This window comes from Oryctolagus cuniculus, chromosome 2, assembly GCF_051225735.1.
Source record: "Oryctolagus cuniculus isolate XC-2025 breed Fujian yellow rabbit chromosome 2, ASM5122573v1, whole genome shotgun sequence".
Taxonomy (NCBI): Eukaryota; Metazoa; Chordata; class Mammalia; order Lagomorpha; family Leporidae; genus Oryctolagus; species Oryctolagus cuniculus.
The window spans coordinates 83,135,308-83,154,140 of NC_142868.1; the positions used below are offsets into that span (position 1 = coordinate 83,135,308).

Consider the following 18,833-nt stretch of genomic DNA (forward strand, 5'->3'; position numbering starts at 1 on the left):
TTTCTTGTTATGTTTTTACATTATCACGTCACCATTTTTTTTCCATTTAGATTTGTCTATTAATTACTGTCTGTGATTACAAAGCAATAAGATTACAAAGGCAAAACAGAATCAGGAACAGTGGTCATTCAGTGAAGGGAGGTGACTTAAGTAATCCTGCACAGGGTGTACAGGGGAATACAAAAGAGGAGGAAACAGTCTCTGGTATTAAGTTCAGGTTAAGGAGATAGGATTTTTATATGGAAACTAAGTTTAAAATACTTTTAAGTTGTGTGTGTAAAAAAAGCTTCTGAAACTGGAGGGATTGCCCTGTTAACAAGCTCCCATGTGCAGGGCCAAAGTTAAGTTTTACTGATTATATGTGTCACAATCAACTAGTTTTTGTGTTAGTTCCAAGATAATTTGTAAACATGCACACGCACACACACACACACACACACAGGTACAACAGCGAGGGCGAGAGAGCAAGAGAGCGATGGAGAGAGAAGATAAACTGTCTTCTATTCACTAGTTCACTCCCCAAATGTCTTCAATGGCTGGGGCTACGTCAGGCAAACCCAGGAGCCAGGAATTCAATCTGGGTCTCCCATGTGGATGGCAGGGACCCGAGGACCTGAGTCATCACTGTTGCCTCACATGGAGGCAGGCACCTGGAATCAGGAGTGGGAGCCGAGTGGAATCCAAGGCCTCTGACATCTTAGCTGCTGGGCCAAATGTCTGCCTCTGCATTATTTTTTAATTCCAATTTTTCCAACAGACTTTTTAGGGCCCCCACAAATAATTAAATGGCAGGTAAAAGGGGAACTGGGCAAATGAGACAGAGAAAGAGTATATTGAATCTATGTAAAGCAGTCGTAACTGCACACGAAGGATGAAAAGGAGGAAAGGAGGGCAAAAGAGCAGCTGGAGAAAAACGAGGACAGGCTAGAGAAGGAAGCTGAAGGGAACTTCAGGAGTCAGTCCCACTGGCTCTGGGGATACAGAGATTGAAACCTTCTCAGAAGTCACCTACGCTGATTCAATCCTCTCAACCTGAGGGCCCCAGGCCCGTCTAGAAGACACAGATGACGTGTTTCTTAGCAACACGGTGCCCTGACCATCACCCCGCACCACTGCACACAACGATGCCAAGGGCAAGACTGTGAGGGTTTCATAAACTCTGTGAGTACTTGAAATAACAGTCCAAATCGTACACAAATGAATTTTCTTGGCTTTATTAATGACAGCACAAGCAAAGTGAGAGTAATTTAGCATCCATACTCATTTTAGTCATTTTGTAACATGTTTACTAACTTGTCACTTAGAATTACTGAAAATCTAGTTTGAGAATCAAGGTATGTGTTTACCCAAGATCATTTTTTTCTATATAAAATATAAAATGCTTCTATCAAATAAACTGTAGATTTTATGTAGTCTGTCTTGTCAAATGCAAATCATCTCAGTAGACAGTACTGCTTGAATGACAGCTTAATATGACATGTCATTAAATTTAATATTTGGGTCTTTTAAAAGATAAGACAAAGCAAATTGTCACCTAATCACTCAAAGGCTCCCTTAGACGGGAGTACAGCTGAAGAACAATAATGCAAACTAACTTTAGCTATTGCTAATCACATAAGCATTCGTTATTCTTCGTCAAGTCAATGTTTCAACTGATAAAGTAGGTAAACAATTAGGGAACACAGGTCCAGAACCTGGGGAATTTTCAGGCATGGATTCTCCTTAGTATATGCAGCTTCCTCCTGGAAAAACGTTAGCACCCAGCTTATGCCAGAGACAACAGACAGAGGGCACGTAAGCTCTGGGGTGGGCAGGACGTGCTCTGGGCAGTTCATGACTCTAAAGAATGTCTGTGCTTTAGGGGTGACAATAAGCAACAGTGAAGAATCAGCTTAAATAGTGAGGAGAGCACTGGAAATTAACCAAAAACATCCAGTAATTGCTTAGCGTTTTATTGAACCAGGTTTATCACAACTCCTTCACTAAATCATTTCAACTGCAATAGACATTTTTTTTTAACCATCTTACTAAGAAATTTCTAATTTTATGATGGACATCAAAGGAATAATGATATTCCATTTGAAAGAATTTTCTCTGAATAAATATTACCAATATGTGGTAGCAGACCATTCAAGAAAAATCTAACTGGCACAAAATTATGGAATTATTAAAAAAGATGCTAAATAAATAGCGTCTATCTTGCTCACAAAATGCCACTGATGTTACGAATGATCAACTCCTAAGATGAAGAGGCAGTTAACACCATCAAAGGGGCATGATCAACTAGTTTTTGTACTAGTTCCAAGATAATTTAGGCCAACAAAAGGGCTTTTTTTCCCAATAGCAAGATCATAAACAGCATGCTCGTAATCATAGTATTTTTTGCTATTTAAATGTGTACTGTTGCAGGATTTTAAACTTTATTGATTTCCTTGAAAGATTTTAACGTCAGGAAGAAAAAAATTTTTTAATAAAAACTTAGGAAGAGTAATTTTTAAAAATGTGCTTCTTGAGTTTTTTCCTTACTGTCAGATTTTGAAAATAATATTTGAAAAAGCTCTATTGTAGAAAAACCCATTTAATTTTATACATATTTCCTCTCACACATTTCCTATTAAGCTGTTTAAAGCTAAATGGTTTCACATTGAAACAAGCAAAGATTCTGAAATCATAACACTCACATTGTTAAATTCCAGAAAATTTTCCAACCTACTACTTAAGTTAGGTGTTATGAGCAAACAGTCCTAGAATGCACATAGGAGAGAGCCATGAAAAATCTAGGAGTTAAGCCTAATTGCCCTGGTAATTCTCAGCTCAGATCTTCAACAAAGAAAGAAACAAACAAACCACAAACCAGCAAGCACAAAGTGTCCCTCTGGAATCCTGTAGGTCTTAAGAGGAATAGAAGACTTAGCTTCCCCTTTTAACCAGCAGAAAGGCTTCCTAGATAAAATAATCTTCATTCACAGTTACCCAAGGATTGTAAGGATCTCCTATTTTAATATGAGCACAATTGCTTTATAATTGCAAATCTCTTTGCACATGAGAATTATAATAATACAGCAGATAACGTTTGTACTTGGAGAGCAAGAGGAAAATGACTAAAAAACTCATTACTGATGGGAGAGGGGTGAAGAAAACATTTTTCTTACAAAAAAAAAAGGCTGAGAAGAAAATATGATGGTAGTTGCTGGTGGCTAGAGGATGCAGAGACGAGTTATTTAATGGGTGCAGGTTTCAGTTTTGCAACACAAAAATGTTCTGGCGTTGTTTGTACCATAGGTGAGCATACTTAACCCTACTGAACACTTGACACTACTGGACACTTAGAAACGGTTAAGAATGTAAATTGTATGTTATGTGTGTTTTTTTTTTCTAGCTAAAATTGAGTAAAAGAATGTCATAAGAAGTGAAACAAAGATTGAGAAAGGGTATCTTTTTTTTCTATCCCTAATAAATTGTAGGTTTATAACTACAAAAAAAAAAAAAAAAAAAGTTGAGAAGTTGTTCTGTGAGAGGCTGAAAGACCAGTCCTTCAGCTCAGACTGGAAAGACTCAGGATGTGTGGGCTGTGAAATCCAGGAAGCACGCAATGAGTGGTTAGCTGTCACGTAAGAACAGTTTGAACTTGGACGGAGGAGGTGGAGAAACTGGCCATTCTAGTAACCACTGCCCAGAAACATCGCCAGTAAGAGTACAACATCTTACATTAAACACCTGAATTTATGTGTACAGCTTATCTGTGTTTAAAAGTGAGCCCAAGGCATTACTTGTTGATTTTATAACCAAAGTCATTATCCATGGTGTTGTGGCTGACTGTTAAACCTTAAGCAATTCCAGTGGGAAAAATGCTATGAGACAAAGTATGCAAGTCAATGCTCCATCACCCAAGTCCATGTCAACCAACAGCTTCCGTACCACTTATATCAAAATGAGCAAGACAAGTAAAAATGTCAATTTCCGAACCCCACTCTGGATCAACCAAATCAGAAAACTCTGAGGACAGGGCCCAGAACCTACATTTCTAATATATTATGCACACTAATGTTTGCCAATCACCAGGCTAAATTTAAAGGAAGAATCTGCCATCATCTTAAGGGTGGGTAGAACTCATTAGAGGCAAGTATAGAATTCACTGCTTAAGTATATCCTAGACGACATCATCTTGGCCATCTAATCCCTCAGAGGTGTAGAGAGGATTCTCTGCTGTTTTAACAGAGGTATTATTGGATTAAAACAATCTTTTTGAAGTATTAGAAGAGACACATTTCTAGCTGCATTGCATTAGTTTGTGCTCCAACTGCCAGCTATCTGACTCAACTTGAGAATTTTTTAGTGCACAATGAGAACTAAAATAGCAAATAGTTGGCATGAATGCTGTTTTTTTCTCTCTTCCCCTGTAGACAGACTTTAAACTTAACGTAGCACTTCAGGGTAGCCAACTATTATAGTAACAAACAAGATAAACCAATTTGCCATTACTTCTCCAGGGGCAAAGAACAGGTGGACAGGATTGGACTCTCTTTATAATTTCTATTATTTATGTATGTCACACACACATAAAATAAATGAATAGCGTGGAGTAAATTTTGCTTAAACATTTAGAAATGTGTGATACAGTTACTAAGCTCACCCACCTAGGTGTAATCTATTTCAACCTACTCAGATCTCTCCATGAATGGTACTATTAATTGTCCTTTTGAAATTTGGAAATGTTATAGTACCACACAAAAGCACAGATTATTGGAAGAGCTAACAAGAAGTGGGTGTTGCAGGCAGAACAGAGTTTTAGAATGGATCACATAGGATCCTGAATTTAGTTATTTCTGCTACAGCTACTCTTCTTTCCTTTACAAAGCCTTGAAACTCTTAAGGCCAGAATCACATATAGAATTTACAGCCATAATGGACTTACTTGGAAACTTAATCCCTGAAACAAAAAATCTAATATGAAATGAACAAACTATGTTGCTTCTTTCCACTGTTAATTAGTAGTGTTAGAAAAAAAATTGAGATTATATGTATTTCAACCTTTAAACAGAATTTAATCTGAATTTTTATATTAAAAAAACTGACAATCAGTAATGTGGTTTCCGGTTTACCCTTAGATCACTTAATGTCTTTCTAAATAAATCTGTAGCAGTTAGGTTTGAAATAGTAATATAAATACTAAATTTATTAAGAATTAAAGATTCTTAATGTGAATGATTAATGAAAAATTTCTGTGAAAATTACAAAATGTATGCTTGCTTTTGCAGGGTGAATTTCATGAAAACTATTTTAACTAATTCACTTAATTAAAATTCAGGAAAATTTGGAATATAGTTCTTAGATTATTTTGCAAAAATAAATGTTGGGAGGAAAGGGTAAATATTTAATATTTTTAGAGTAATACTAGAATATTTGAAATCACATTTACTTATTAAACTTGGTAAATTAGCAGAGGATATGAATACAAGCATTCCAAGTAGTATTCCCAATAAACTGAGTCTATGTTAAAAACAATCTCTGAGGAAGTAGCAATTCTTTTCTGACTTATCAATTCCCTTTATGCATCCTATATGAAGTGTTCTAGTCTCTGCCTTAAATAATTCCAGTAACAGGCAAGTCAAACTAACTGTTCTTGAAGTTTGCTTCACCTTGAGCCAAAATCTAAAAAACTATATTCTGTCTGAAGTTTACTCAGCTTATAATTCTAAAACTTATTTTTCAAATCTAAAATTTACATTGTAGATATATTAAAAACAGGATAGAGAATTTTTAAGAAAGTTACACTGCCCATAAAGGTCACCCTTTGAGTTTGTGATCACCTCTGTTATGTTAGCAGGGAGTTAGCGGTTTTCACAATTAAAAACAGTGTTCTGGAGCACTAATCATTGAAAGGTAGGAGCTGCAAAGAGCTGTCAGTGAGTTCGCAGAGCTGTCAAATGTCTATGTGTGAATTAACTTAATATTTCCGATTCAGATTTGATGTACTAGAATGACAGTTACTAAGAGGTGTAGGTATAGTTACAACTATTACCTATATTGATTTATATGTAAAGTATGATTTTACTTTTGATTAACCCAGTATATTACAGAATATCCACAGGTTGGCAAACATAGAACAAGCCATTTTTACATGTTGGTTTTGTTTTCAAATAATATGCTTAATGAGGTGAAAGCAATGGTCCAAAAGTTAATGTGAAGAAAGTTCCTTTAATCCACTACACTATACAGTTCTTTTGTCCTACACATATAGAGAATGAAAAGATGGTAAAACAGTTTTTAAGACATTATATATTTCTTACTATCTTTGTATCTCAATATAGCATGTTAAGCTCTAGCCCTTAAAGTGTTTACTTAGCCTATTCTAGGAATTAGGAATCATTTGAGCTGTATGAGGTATGTCACAAAATGTAAAATTAAAGGACTGGAGAGATGCCAAGGTCCCATAAGTTCTAATATTTAACACTTACTAAGCCTGAAGTATTAATAATTCTTAAATAGATGGCATGTTCTCTTTTGTTTACTAAGACTGAAGTATCAGCATTATATAATAAATTAAAAATGTGCTTTAGTTTCCATACATTTATTACTACTAAAGTTTTTCATGTCAGGATTTAGAAATTCTTAAGATAGCTGTTGAAAAATGAAAAGCAGGTTATTAAATGTGATGAAAGGATAAAAATAATTTCTTTAATCCAAAAATCTAGGCAACTTACAAAAAATGTTGCATGTTTTAAGATTTGTAAACTCCTCAAGGCAGAATGAGCAGCTCTCAAGGCTGCCTCATCTACCGAGACACTATGGTGATTTTGACTGAGTTTTTTCCTTCACCAACTTTTGTAGTTCAGGTCAAACTCTCATCCACTCAGAGCAGTGGTTAAAACACAGGCCCCAGGTCAGCAGCTTCCACTCACCTGGGAATATGTTAGACACACAAATTCTCGGTCCTTACTGTACCTTAACACTTCTACTACATAGAAACTGGGCCTGGGGCCCAGCAATGTGTGGTTGTTAACAAACCTTCTAGGTGGTTCTCAACTTACACTAAAGTTTGGAAGCCTTTGCCCTGGAGTAATGGAGCAAACTGTGTCCATCAATAGAGCAGTTACCTCAGTTTATTCTGCTGCAGTTGGGCAAAGAGGAGGGAACTCAGTAATTAAATGTGAAAAGGAATGGATACTGCAGGAGGAGGTGGTAGGAAAAATGAGAAATAAACAAAACTCTCAATAATATTGACAAGATTTCCAAACAATTTTAACAGAATCAGTTATTTCTGGTTCCTGAAAATGAAACTGCAGATCTGCAGTGAGGAGTAATTTGTCTCCTCTCTGCCCTTACAGATAGAACTGGGAAGATCCATCTACAGTCTCATCTTCTGACTCCTTTTAAAACTCACTGACATTTATGTGAAACAGCTGACTGTGATTAGAGGTTCAAGCTGTGAACTGTATTAGAGATCAGATAAATTGTATTTATTAGCACCAACATTAACCAACGAAATACTTATTGGTGAGACTAGTCTCATATATGGGGGTCAGTTTTGGGATAAAATAATGCCCAGGGATTTATATTGGTGGTTTTATAGTGGTGGTTGTGGGTAGATTGTGCTTAAGTCTTAAAGGCAACCTGGCCTAACTGAATGGGCACAATCTTTGGCTTTGGTGTCAATTTGCATTCAAATACATCAGTTCTGAGAGACTGCACCAGTTTTTAAACTTCTGGGAAATTATACGACAATGGGGATAATAGGGTTCATTAGACACAGTAAAAGTAAGGGACTCAGCAATGCATAGTAAACAGTAGGTATTTAACACGTAATAGTTCTTAGAACTAATAAATCTCAATGGGATCTGCCTTTTATCACATTTATCTTTAAAAAGTGGTCAATGGTCAAACTTTTCTAGGGACTCAACTCATTTCTGAAATGACTTGTCAATCATATTAGTCAAAAATATTTTCTGAAGCTGGGGCAACTGACCTTTCAGTCCGCATCATCCCAAATGAACTGTTTTCTTCTCACCCTAAATTGCTACCTAGGAATATGCTTAGAGTGCGGGGGTCAGCTGAGTGAAGTAGTGGCCCATCTTTCTTAGTGTCTTTAGACTTAGCCTGTAGGGAAATTTCTAAATTTTCAAAGAGCAGCTCTAGTTTTTATTGTTCCAGTTGTTAACAAATAGGATGGAGTGGGGCCATGGGGGTAGTGAGAGAAATTAATGCCCTTCTCTACTTCCAATAGGGCCAGTTTACAGGCGGGGAGATTATCACTGATGGAATTTTAGAACTCTTCATTTACACTGATGTTAATGTGAGTATTTGCCAAGCAGCAATAGGTTTAGTCTTATTGATAGAATGCAGATCACTGATGTAAATCACACTTCTAGTTAGAAAAATCTAGGAATGAGATACAGCAGCTTCCAAAGTAAATTAGCAAATGATGTAGAACGTTTTGGATCTTGGTGTCTGTACATACCCGTATCCTTGCTCATTAAGCTTATGGTTCTGCTGTTTCACTTTGCTGGGTAGTTTTGGCACTTAGGTGTACACTCTTTTGGTAAAGTTGCTTGGAATGTTTGATGGAAGCTGAGGAAAAATTCTACAAAATGGCAAGGGTAAAAAAAACTAGCCAAATTAAACTATTCTTTCATATCCCACTCAGATTTCAAACGACACTGAAGAGGAAGCAATCAAGAACCTAAAATACATATACTATTTTGAGAAGAGGGGGTAGAGAAAGAGAAATTTTTTTGCACATCACTTCGTTTTCTAGAATTTGCTGCAAACAGACCACCAATTGCTCTTGTGAACCTCCACTAGGCCAAGGATCGTTTATCACATGGAAGGTTTCTAATGGGATTTTACATGCAAAGATACTTCTAACATTAGCACATGAGCTTATGCACTTCAAAATATACTTAGTTTATTCTTAAACAGGGTCTCTGATACACTAAAAAGACATCAAAAGAGAAGTCTGTGGAGAACCGTGCCACTCTTTGAATCCTCTCTGTGGGCAGTGTGACACTGCCCAGTGCAGGACTCCAAGAGAGAGGGCTCTGTTTGCTGCTCTCCTCTCATCAACCTTTGCAGTTTCTCAAACTGTTGGTGACTGCTTAACCTTTGCATACCCTACAAGTTTATAGTTTCTTCTAAAACAGAACCACACTGTTCACAGGTCAATGTGCTTCCTGATGTTCTTCATTAAACATCATTATTTGTAACCTGGAGATCAAAGGCAGCACTATATCTTGGGGACCACTATAATGATAGTTGCAGTGTATTATTTAGCAATGTAATTTATAGTTATTTCAAGAACAATGGCATTCCAAGAAGTGATATTAATTTTTACAATTTCTCTGCCATACAAAATGTAAGAAATGATTATAGGATGTGTGGAGATACGCAATGTTCCTTCAAGAATGAGATCTCACATAAATAATAAAAATTTATCTTGTAAAAAAATGAAAGCGTAGGGCAGATATGTGATCCGTATACAGCAGTTTGTTCTTAATAAGGACTAAGAATAAAATTTTGTTTTGCATGGCCAAAGAGATACATATTATAAAACTGACATTTCTGTATTGCTCCTTTGGCTGTCATTATACATAGCTGCATTATTATAGCTGTTTCTAATATAAAATTTTTCCTTTAATCTTTCACTGACACAGAATTTCAAAAGTTTAGGGTAGGAGGGAACTGTAGCTTCAGGCACAACACTGTTGATGTTTCATAGTCAGGCCATACATTGGCAGAATTAGTTCTTCCTAATCTTTCTCAAGTGTTCTTTTAATGGTAAAATAAATAGGTTTTTAGTTTTGAGAATTACGTATTTCTCTTTTCTGTTAAATTAGATTGATTTCTTCTGTTATAGGGAAGCAAAATCATCAGCCAATACCTATTCTTATCTACATCTTAATTTCAGGCAACTTCATCAAATCCACAACAAATAATAAATAAAATCCTGAAGAAGAGCATTATTTTCTCTAAGAAAAATAAAATACCAACTTTAGGTAAAATATGATTTATACCAATAGTTTGATAAAAACAAAAAACAACAAAAGCCTTTTCTCCCCAATCTTACACTTTAACTTTTGACTTTTTTTCATCCCCATTATTTCCTAGGGAAATGAAACTGAATAGAACAACTCATAGAACTAAGTATAAGGGGACACAATGAGAGGACAAACAATTGCTACTTGATCTTAGAAGAAAGCCAATAGTACTGAAGAAGCAACTATATATTCCATTTAAATGAATTATTTTCCTCATAGTTGTATTACAAAGTAACTTCACTGCAGCAGCACTAATTCATTATGTTTTAATTTATTGGTGGATGTCACTGGCCTTAATGAGAGTAAGCACATTTTACAAGGGATATTGAAAAGAAGATAAAGGCTGGAAAACAGAAGTTACTATAAAGCACCAACATGTGAAACTCTTTAAGGATGGGCAATCAAATTAAAGCAAAATTCACTTCTGAAGTGAACACATACTCACACACTACATTTTAAGCTTAAACAAGTAAACACTTGTAGATCTGTACCAGTTTTATAGTTTCTATAAAGGACAATGAATTATTCATCACTGAAATAAAAGCAAACTATGCATTAAAAATATGCTTAAGAGAATCTTGTCTTCCAACAACACCTCACTCATTTTGTAATCAGAAAATTATGCCACCAATTATAGGGATAGTCTAAAGTTTAAACCAGCACTTTAAGTTTTTAAATCTTCCAACATTTTTATAGAATTTACAAATACCTACCCATTAACACAATTCTTCCTTAACCTGCATATTCTTTAAGATATTTCTAACTGTATTGGAACTTTTACTTTGGTTGTTTTAATTTACAACTAAATGGGATCTTTAACTTTCCAGATAATTTTTCTTCTTGGTAGTTAATAGAAAAGTGATCTTAAAGTATACTTTTGATGGAAGTGAAACAGAATAATGATTTTTTAGGGGGAGACTTGGAGAACGAATAAAGTAGTTTTGCTTATATTTTCAATGACTGGTAATAATGCTAATTTCATATTTAAACAATTATATTCTTTCAGTAGACAATAGAGATGGTTTCACTGTATTTGCAACCTCATAGCCCCCCAGCTTTTACTCTTCTGCGAAATCATCATAACACCTTCAGATCCCAAAGACTTGTGATTCTGGATCTATCAATGAAAAATCAGTGCTTTCAATAATCACAGCTAGTGTTATCACTTGGCTTAAGGCTTAGATTTGACAAAGTTGCTAAACAGGCTTTCTTTCTCATAAAGAGCTTCACGTTAACAAATGAAAGGATTTCAACAGAATTGTAGCATAATCTTTTACTACAGTTCTAACACTCATTTACTCTCAGAATGGATAAAAATAAGATACTAATAACAAAACTAGTAAAAATTGGAACTGGTAATTTGTTGAAGCTTTTAAATATGTCAGTTCTTCATTAGAAAACAGTTAATCTAATATAATAGTTGTTTAAATTATTTGCTATTCTTATCTTCTTGAACTGTATTACTTCAGGAAAAAGATCAATTTTTTAGAGCAAAGAAAGAAGGAAATTTAGGAAGGCAAGATTGTTAGGAACAGGGATAATGGAATATGTGTACATTTAAAAAATCAATATTTAGGTATATTTGTACTTTAAAAATACCAATGGGATTTATTCAAAATTACCCAGATGCTCCCTTGGTATACTAACACAATTAAAAGTGAATGATATGTTAACTAGATCAAGTATAATATATAAGTAAAAGAAAAAAAATCCCTTAAAATGACAGATCCAAAATTGATACTATTAAGTATGACAGGGTATATGTTGTTATTTGTATGTTTAAAAAGAATATATATATGTACATATATGCTTGTATATGGAGAATAATTCTAGAAGAATACATAAGGAATTGTTAATATTGATTGCTACTCTCCACTGTCTACCCACCTGTAGTGTTCAAATTTTGTACTATTTAAAAATACTGATTAAAACCCCATTACTAAAATAAATTTAAATGGTTAAAAATATTACAAGAACAAAGACTGAATTTTTTTTCTCCCATCACACAAGAAGATATAACACACATTATTTTTCTAAGATCTACCTATATAAATTTGGGTATGTTTTCTTTATGATAGGGTTACTGTGTTTTAAATACCCAGTTTTTCACATGACATTACATTGGGAAGACCACATTCCCAGAGTCATTGCCATGGTATTGTGAGTGATGGATGTCTCGACAGCACGTCAATGTCCCTACTCTGTTCCTCTGATGGGCTAGCCATTAGCCACCATTTCTGCAGAAAAGTTAAAAAGTCTTTAAGGAAACTTCAGAAAGATTTAGGTCTCTTTTCTGGTTGTGACAAATATTACATCTGTATTATCCTATAGTCATAGAATCAATGTTAACTTCTCCTTATTAAATCATTCTGCCAAAGACATTTGGTGTTTTGGTAAAGACAGACTTCAGGCTAAGTGGTGACCAAGGAAAGCCCTTATATATAGCTTGGAATAAGATTTCATAAAGAGTTCCAGTGAAAGATATTTGGAAATAAACAGGAAAAAAAAACCACCCCTTGTAGTTATGAAAAAAAATGCTTTCAGAAAATCACTTGAAAATTCAAATTGCCTTATTCATTTCAATGTTAAAATAAACCATAAAAGAAATATTAAAGGAATGACAATACATACATCAGCTTTTAATGGTAGCTGCTCATTAAAAATGAGTATCTGAGGGTATATTCCAATTTCATCCTCTTCAGATTGTGCAGCTCAGATAAATGTTTATTTTACTGAAAATATTTGTAAAATTACAATATAAACACATGATTATATTAAGATAGGATGACTATATATAATGTACTCTTATCTATAGATATAAAATGAATGCAGTAAATATAGCACACTCTTGATGAATTGTTAGTACACAGTGATTCTCAGTAAAGTACATACTGCACAGCCTATTATTAAGCAACACTTATCTAGCTTCCAAATGTACACTTAGGAAGTTTTTAGGATGGAAGGAGACACTAAATCCCCCAATACCCTTTTCAGTTGGTGAAGGTTAGTACTTTCGCAATTTTTGAAATATTGTATTTATTTAGCAACTGTTCTTAGGCTCTTTGCATTTCCTTAACTTTAAACTTTATTTCTTTTTCAGAATGGTTTTTAAATGATGCCATATCAGCTAACCATATTTTGAATTCTTGTATAGTATCATGTACTATCTTTTTTATTAGTTACTTGAACATACATCAACAATAAAACAGAATCATTTAAAAATTTTTTCGTCAGGACACATTTTCAAAATGAACTTTCAGGGTATTATAGGGATCCTTAACTAGACATAGCCTCAACTGCAATACTAATCTGGGTTAGAAATAGTTATTTTTTTTAAATTTATTCTAGTCCTTAAGAATACAAATGTGAACTCTACTTTAAAATTCTTTGTTAAATATATTGGGATTTGTTTCAAAAGCATCTTCTACCCTTCTCCGTTACATTGACCTAATGGAAACCTGTTACTACAACGGTTCCAACACAAACATATGCATGCAAGAGATCACCCTATAGGTTCTAGCTACATAGTTATCGAAACACATCCCACCTGTCAAGTGGCATAAATGTACATCTTCTATATACAAAAGGTAAAGTGCATTATTAAATTAGTGAACTGACAGATTGTCTGCCTGGACCATATAGCTTTGCAAATAGACAAATGTGAAATTCTCCCATTAGAACCAACTATTTCAAGAGGTTCCAACTAGCTTTTCCACCCTGTCATTTATTTTTTGGCCATGCTCTTTAGTGCAAATAAGCTTGTGTTTGACTCAAGTTTAAGGGACATGGCAGTTTGGGGCTTTAACAAGGAAAATTATAAAATGTGGCAGAACTTTAATACCTTTATAATACATTGCATCATTTGCATATAAGCAACAGATTAGTGCTGCTTTCAATTGCTAGGAGCATACTGCCAACTATCATGAGGAACCCGTTTCCAAATTTCATACGATTAGCTTATATTGTTACAGTTTTGAGTCTGTACCACATTATGCTTGGATTATTATGTGCAAACATCATCAGTGTTTTAGCATTATACAGTGAACTAGTAAGTTTGGTTACTACTTTATGCTCATTTTTAAACTAACATCCAGGTGCCTTAAGAGTTTAATATCATCAAGGCAGGGATCCTGTTACTTTGAAGAATACCATGTACACTTGCAGCTCCATTTATGTTACAAATGACAATAAATAAAATGTATATTGCACAGATAAGAATAGTAGCTTACTTTACAAGATACATGGCAATACATGTCCTAATACCAGAGTTTTGAGCGGGATCATATTATGGCTAATGAATTTTTGGGAATTTTAAGTATCAAATAAAAAATCATAGCATCATTTCATTTTTCAGTGAATACATGAACTATGAAAAAGTGAAACAAAAGGACTGGTAGAAGGCTTAATGATTCTAGCGCATATAGATGCATCTGTCCAATCTGCAACAGTGAGATGGTAAAAACTTTGAAGTACACATACATGATAGGAAACTTGGCGGCTTAACTAGTACTTTACTTAAATAACTAATGCAAAATCAAACTAATATTTACATTCAATGAATGAAGGATACTTAGATATGATACTGACATTGTAGTATGTGTGCGCATATATGTATCGGTATGTATATAGACACACATATTCAAATTTTATCAAACTAAAGACCAAAAAAGAATGATTTAGACCTAATGCATATAAAAACTTTAGAAAGGAAGATTTTAAGAGAGAGTATACACTCATAATGATAGTGAGAGGAACAATCGAATACTGGGATATTCAAAGCTCCAGTTTGCCAAAGTCTGACAGGTTAATTATTATTAATAGGCACTATGATGGGCAGCAATAACAATCAGTAGTACAGTAATTCAAGTGCACATCACTCCTTCATATACCAGGAACTACTTTTTAGCAAGACTACATAGTTATTTTTACAGTTAGGACTGTTTAAAAATCCTTGCTACTTTTAGAGTCTCAACACCCACCATGTGCTATTAACTCTAGTACTAACATTATCTTCTAACCTTCCGTTGTTCCGTAGCAATCCAGATGGTCCACAATTATAATGAACTGAGATTCCTTCATACTAGCTGAGGAAACGTGAAATACAATCTGCAAACCAACACCAGTATATAGGTCTGGGTTACTGATTGCTTGTTCTCAAGTAGCAGAAACCAATGAAATTAATTTCTTAATTCGTCCTGTTAGGTTTCCTTAGTGACCTTATACTTAAATGTATTTGGGGGCAAACCTTTGGAGGAAAGAACTGTTAAAATAATTCTGAATTTCTTAGAGTATACAGAAGAAGAGCTACATTCTGATCTCAATCCAAGAAGCCAGCTCTCATCAATAAGAGCTATGTTTGGGAGTTGGAATCAGTGTTCTGGCTCTTAAACATGAATATATGGACTTAATTGTATGGGAAATGAATAAAGCCAAGTTAAAAGACAGTTATTTCATTCAGAGTAAAATGTAGCTCAGGAGATGAAATCTCAGGCAGTTAATACAGGATGGGTTGGTACACATAGACACTATATCCATTTGTTTAAAAAAATTGCTTAGGTGTTCAAAGATTGCTGTGGCACTTCCTGGAAAGTAATTTTTAATACAGGTAAATGGGTGATTCTTGTGTAAAGTAAACCTCTTTAAGAATCATAAAAAGCACCTTAGAAAATGCCTGAAATCTTCTTTTAAATATATTTATAACCAATCTTCAAATAATATTTTTATACTGATAATTTGAATTCTAAATGTTTTTCTTTTTAGAAAAAACATGTGGGTTTTTTTTTTTCTGGAATTAAACACCTGTAAAAGTCGGGTTTATTCTGGAAGAGTTGACATGGTTTTCAGGGTAGCAACTGCAAAAGTGCTACTAAAATGTTTTATTACAGATGTTATTTTTATATCACTTTATCAGTTAACTGGTATACCAACCCCTCTGAAAGAGTGTTAAAGAAGAAGCATAAAATATAACATCTTGAGTCCATGATATATTTTGGGGGGGGGGGCAGGAGGGAACCTCTCACAATCTTAAATTAGCATGAAAAACTAAAACACCAAGATTTCCATAGCAAAGCCACTGGACGAAGCCTCTCACCCAATACTAACATCAAAAAGTAATTCCTGAAACTTTGGAAAGTCAATAAATACATATGGTACAATCAACAGACGTGAAGATGGACCTGTTAGTCATTTAGAGGAACCGATTAAAACTCTCCCATGGCTTTGATATGGCAACTATGAGCTGTAGAGTTACCACAAAATTTGAAATTATAGAATACTAGAGTTACTATTAAATATTGAGACACTTATTTTTAAGGTTTAAGTGGCTAATGAGATTTGTTTCTTTAATGATACTGTTTAATATTCGATTACCCAATGGACAATGTTTCTACTTGTACTTTTATAAATAAGTATGCATACTATACCGGAGGTCAATTTCTGTTTCTGTGGTAACTGTCCTACAGGCAAACTTGGCAGCTTTTAATGAAGTAGGAATGGGATACTTTTGGGGGGGGGACTTGTGAAATAGAAAGTCACACTTCCGTATTTAAGTATCCGTATCTTTGTTCAGGATTATGTCATAATGCAATGTAAATCTTAGTTACGGTATTTAGAAGGTCAGAATGTCACATTTTGTGCTGATTTGCATACTTCAATAGTCTGGAGCAGCTGAAGTAGCTAAACTAATTTAGCTTTGGGAAAGTTGGGATTCCCATAAGAATGAGAGTGAGCTATGCTTAACATAACATGAGAATCAGACTCCTTGAAGTATAGACTACTGGAGGTACTACTGATAACAAAGGGCCAAAAAAGAGGAAAAACTTCTCCAAAATGATAATGGATCAGTACTTTTAGCCAATTTAAGATTTTAAATTTTGCCTGATGGAGTTCAATTTCTAGTCGAGGCATTCTCCTTCTTCACCACTGGCCCTTCTGCCATCCATTCTCTTTTCTTTATGGCTGTTGCAAATTTTCCTCATCTCTTCTTCATACTTGATAAAATTCTCCCCAAACCTTGTCCAAGCTTTGAACGGAACAGTAATAGTATTACGGTAAGGTGGCCTCACCTCACTTACCTTCAGGAAAATTCCATATTTATTAGAGCCCACATCAAAGTAGAACCTTTTATTGTCCACTCTGAAAGAAGTCCCCTCCGGGAGTTCAAGCGGGTCGTCGTCCCCACCTCTGCGTTCTTCGATGTCCCCTTCGCCATAGTCTTCGATCAGCTGAACCAAGGCATCCCGGAACTCGATCATCCCCTGGGCTGGGAGGACGATCGTCTGCTCCTGGCCCAAACTGTGGCCAAAATAGCCTATCATGCCAGCGCCCCGCATCATGGTCTGCCGGATCCTCAGGAAGCGACCCCGCTGGTTCTCCTTGAGGTCCAGGTAATACTTCCTATTGTCCCTCTCTATATAGTCCGTCTTGAGGACACTGTGCGGATGCTCCTCCGACCCCACGGACACGGGCGGGGAGGGTGCCGCGTGCTTCTGCCTCCTCCGGGAGCCCGGCTCCTTGCCGTGGCCGTGCTCGGGCCGGTGGCCCTTGAGGCCCAGGTGGGCGTAGTGCTCGATGAAGTCCCCCAGACAGTCCTTGAGCTCCGCGGCCACAGACAGGGACAGGGTCAGCTTACTCTTCCTGATATTGTCCTGCCGGCCTCTCCCTATCCACACTTCGGCTATCTTTAGGAAGCGGCCCCGCGAGCTCTGCTTCACGTCGAGGTAAAACCTCTTTTTCTGGATGTCCACTCGTTTGGAGGCCAGCTCCTGGATTTCGGCCGCGCCCCCGGCCTGATTGGGGGTGGCCGCCGCGGCGTAGTGGGGGTAGTGGGAGTGCTGGGCCTGGGGATAGAGTCTACTCTTGCTTAGGCCAGAGCCCCCTACATTCTTGCCTCCGCGGCCGCGGCCGCCGCCGCCGCTGCCGCCGCCTCCCCTCCGCCTGGCTCTTTCCATCTTCAGCTGCAGGCGACAAACAGACACACGGGATGGGGTGGGGGAGGGGGTTGAGAACAATCGCAGGCGCCCCTCGGCCTGCGCCGCCCCCGCCGCCGCCCGGGCCCCCTCGCACCGGCCCGGCTCCGGCGCTGGCCTCTGCCGGACGCGCGGCGGCCGCGGCTCCCGCCTGCACACGTCCCTCGGCCGTCCCAGTCCGCCCGCTCCCGCAGCCGCCGGACGACCGCCCGCCTCCTCAGGCTCGGCGGCCCCGGGGCTCCCCAAGCCAGCAGGCACTCACATCGTCGGTGCCATCACCGCCGCCGCCGCCGCCGATGCCCTTCACGACCACCGCCGCCGCCAGCTCTCGGCCCCTCTGCTGCAGCCGCCGCCGCAGCCGCCGCCCCCCGCCTCCTCCCGCGCCGCCGCCGCTCGCTCTGCCCCCCGCCGGAGCAGCCGGGCAGAGGCATCGCCCGCGGCGCCCACCGCCGCCGCCCCTCCTGCGGCCGCCGCTGCGGGGGCCGCCGCCTCGATCCCGGCACCGGCCCGACGCCCGCCGCGCGCGGAGAGAGGAGGCGGGGAGGGTGACGGCGCGGCGCGGCGCGGGGCGGGCGGCGGACCCCGCCTCTCCCCCCCGCACACGCTGCTGAGGGGAAGAGGGGGTCTCGGGCGCTCCTCCTGGGCGCGCCCCCCACCGCAGCCGAGCGCGTGGGGCTGGTGTGCGTGCGTGAGGGACTGAGTGGTGACTGGACAGAGGTGAAGATGCAAGAAGGGCCGGGTGCCAGGAGCGCTCTGACTTCTCCACGTTCCGCCGGGATGCAGGGCTCCGGGCGGCCCGCGGGCACCCGCGCAGAGACTACACTTCCCGAAG

General features: G+C 37.7%; 1 protein-coding gene across 9 annotated transcripts in view; it reads right to left on the bottom strand.

The window, feature by feature from the left end:
- Nucleotides 1-18,537, bottom strand: part of PURG (purine rich element binding protein G) — a 39,765-nt gene extending 21,228 nt beyond the window's left edge. For 5 of the 9 annotated variants that reach the window (XR_016230007.1, XM_051834162.3, XM_051834148.3 and 2 more), the window contains exons 1-2: nt 18,264-18,396; nt 17,108-17,989 (exon numbers count right to left, since the gene is read on the bottom strand). Coding sequence is in view for 8 of the 9 variants with exons in the window: in XM_051834162.3 (XP_051690122.3) it covers nt 17,108-17,983 (876 nt within the window). In the remaining variant the exon portion in view is untranslated. Of the gene's footprint in view, nt 1-12,739; nt 12,767-15,052; nt 15,141-16,570; nt 17,990-18,263 lie in introns of those variants that run through there. The other 4 variants (XM_051834142.3, XM_089327334.1, XM_070068528.2 and 1 more) reach the window with 4 other exon arrangements.
- Between the last annotated feature and the right edge of the window lie 296 nt (nt 18,538-18,833).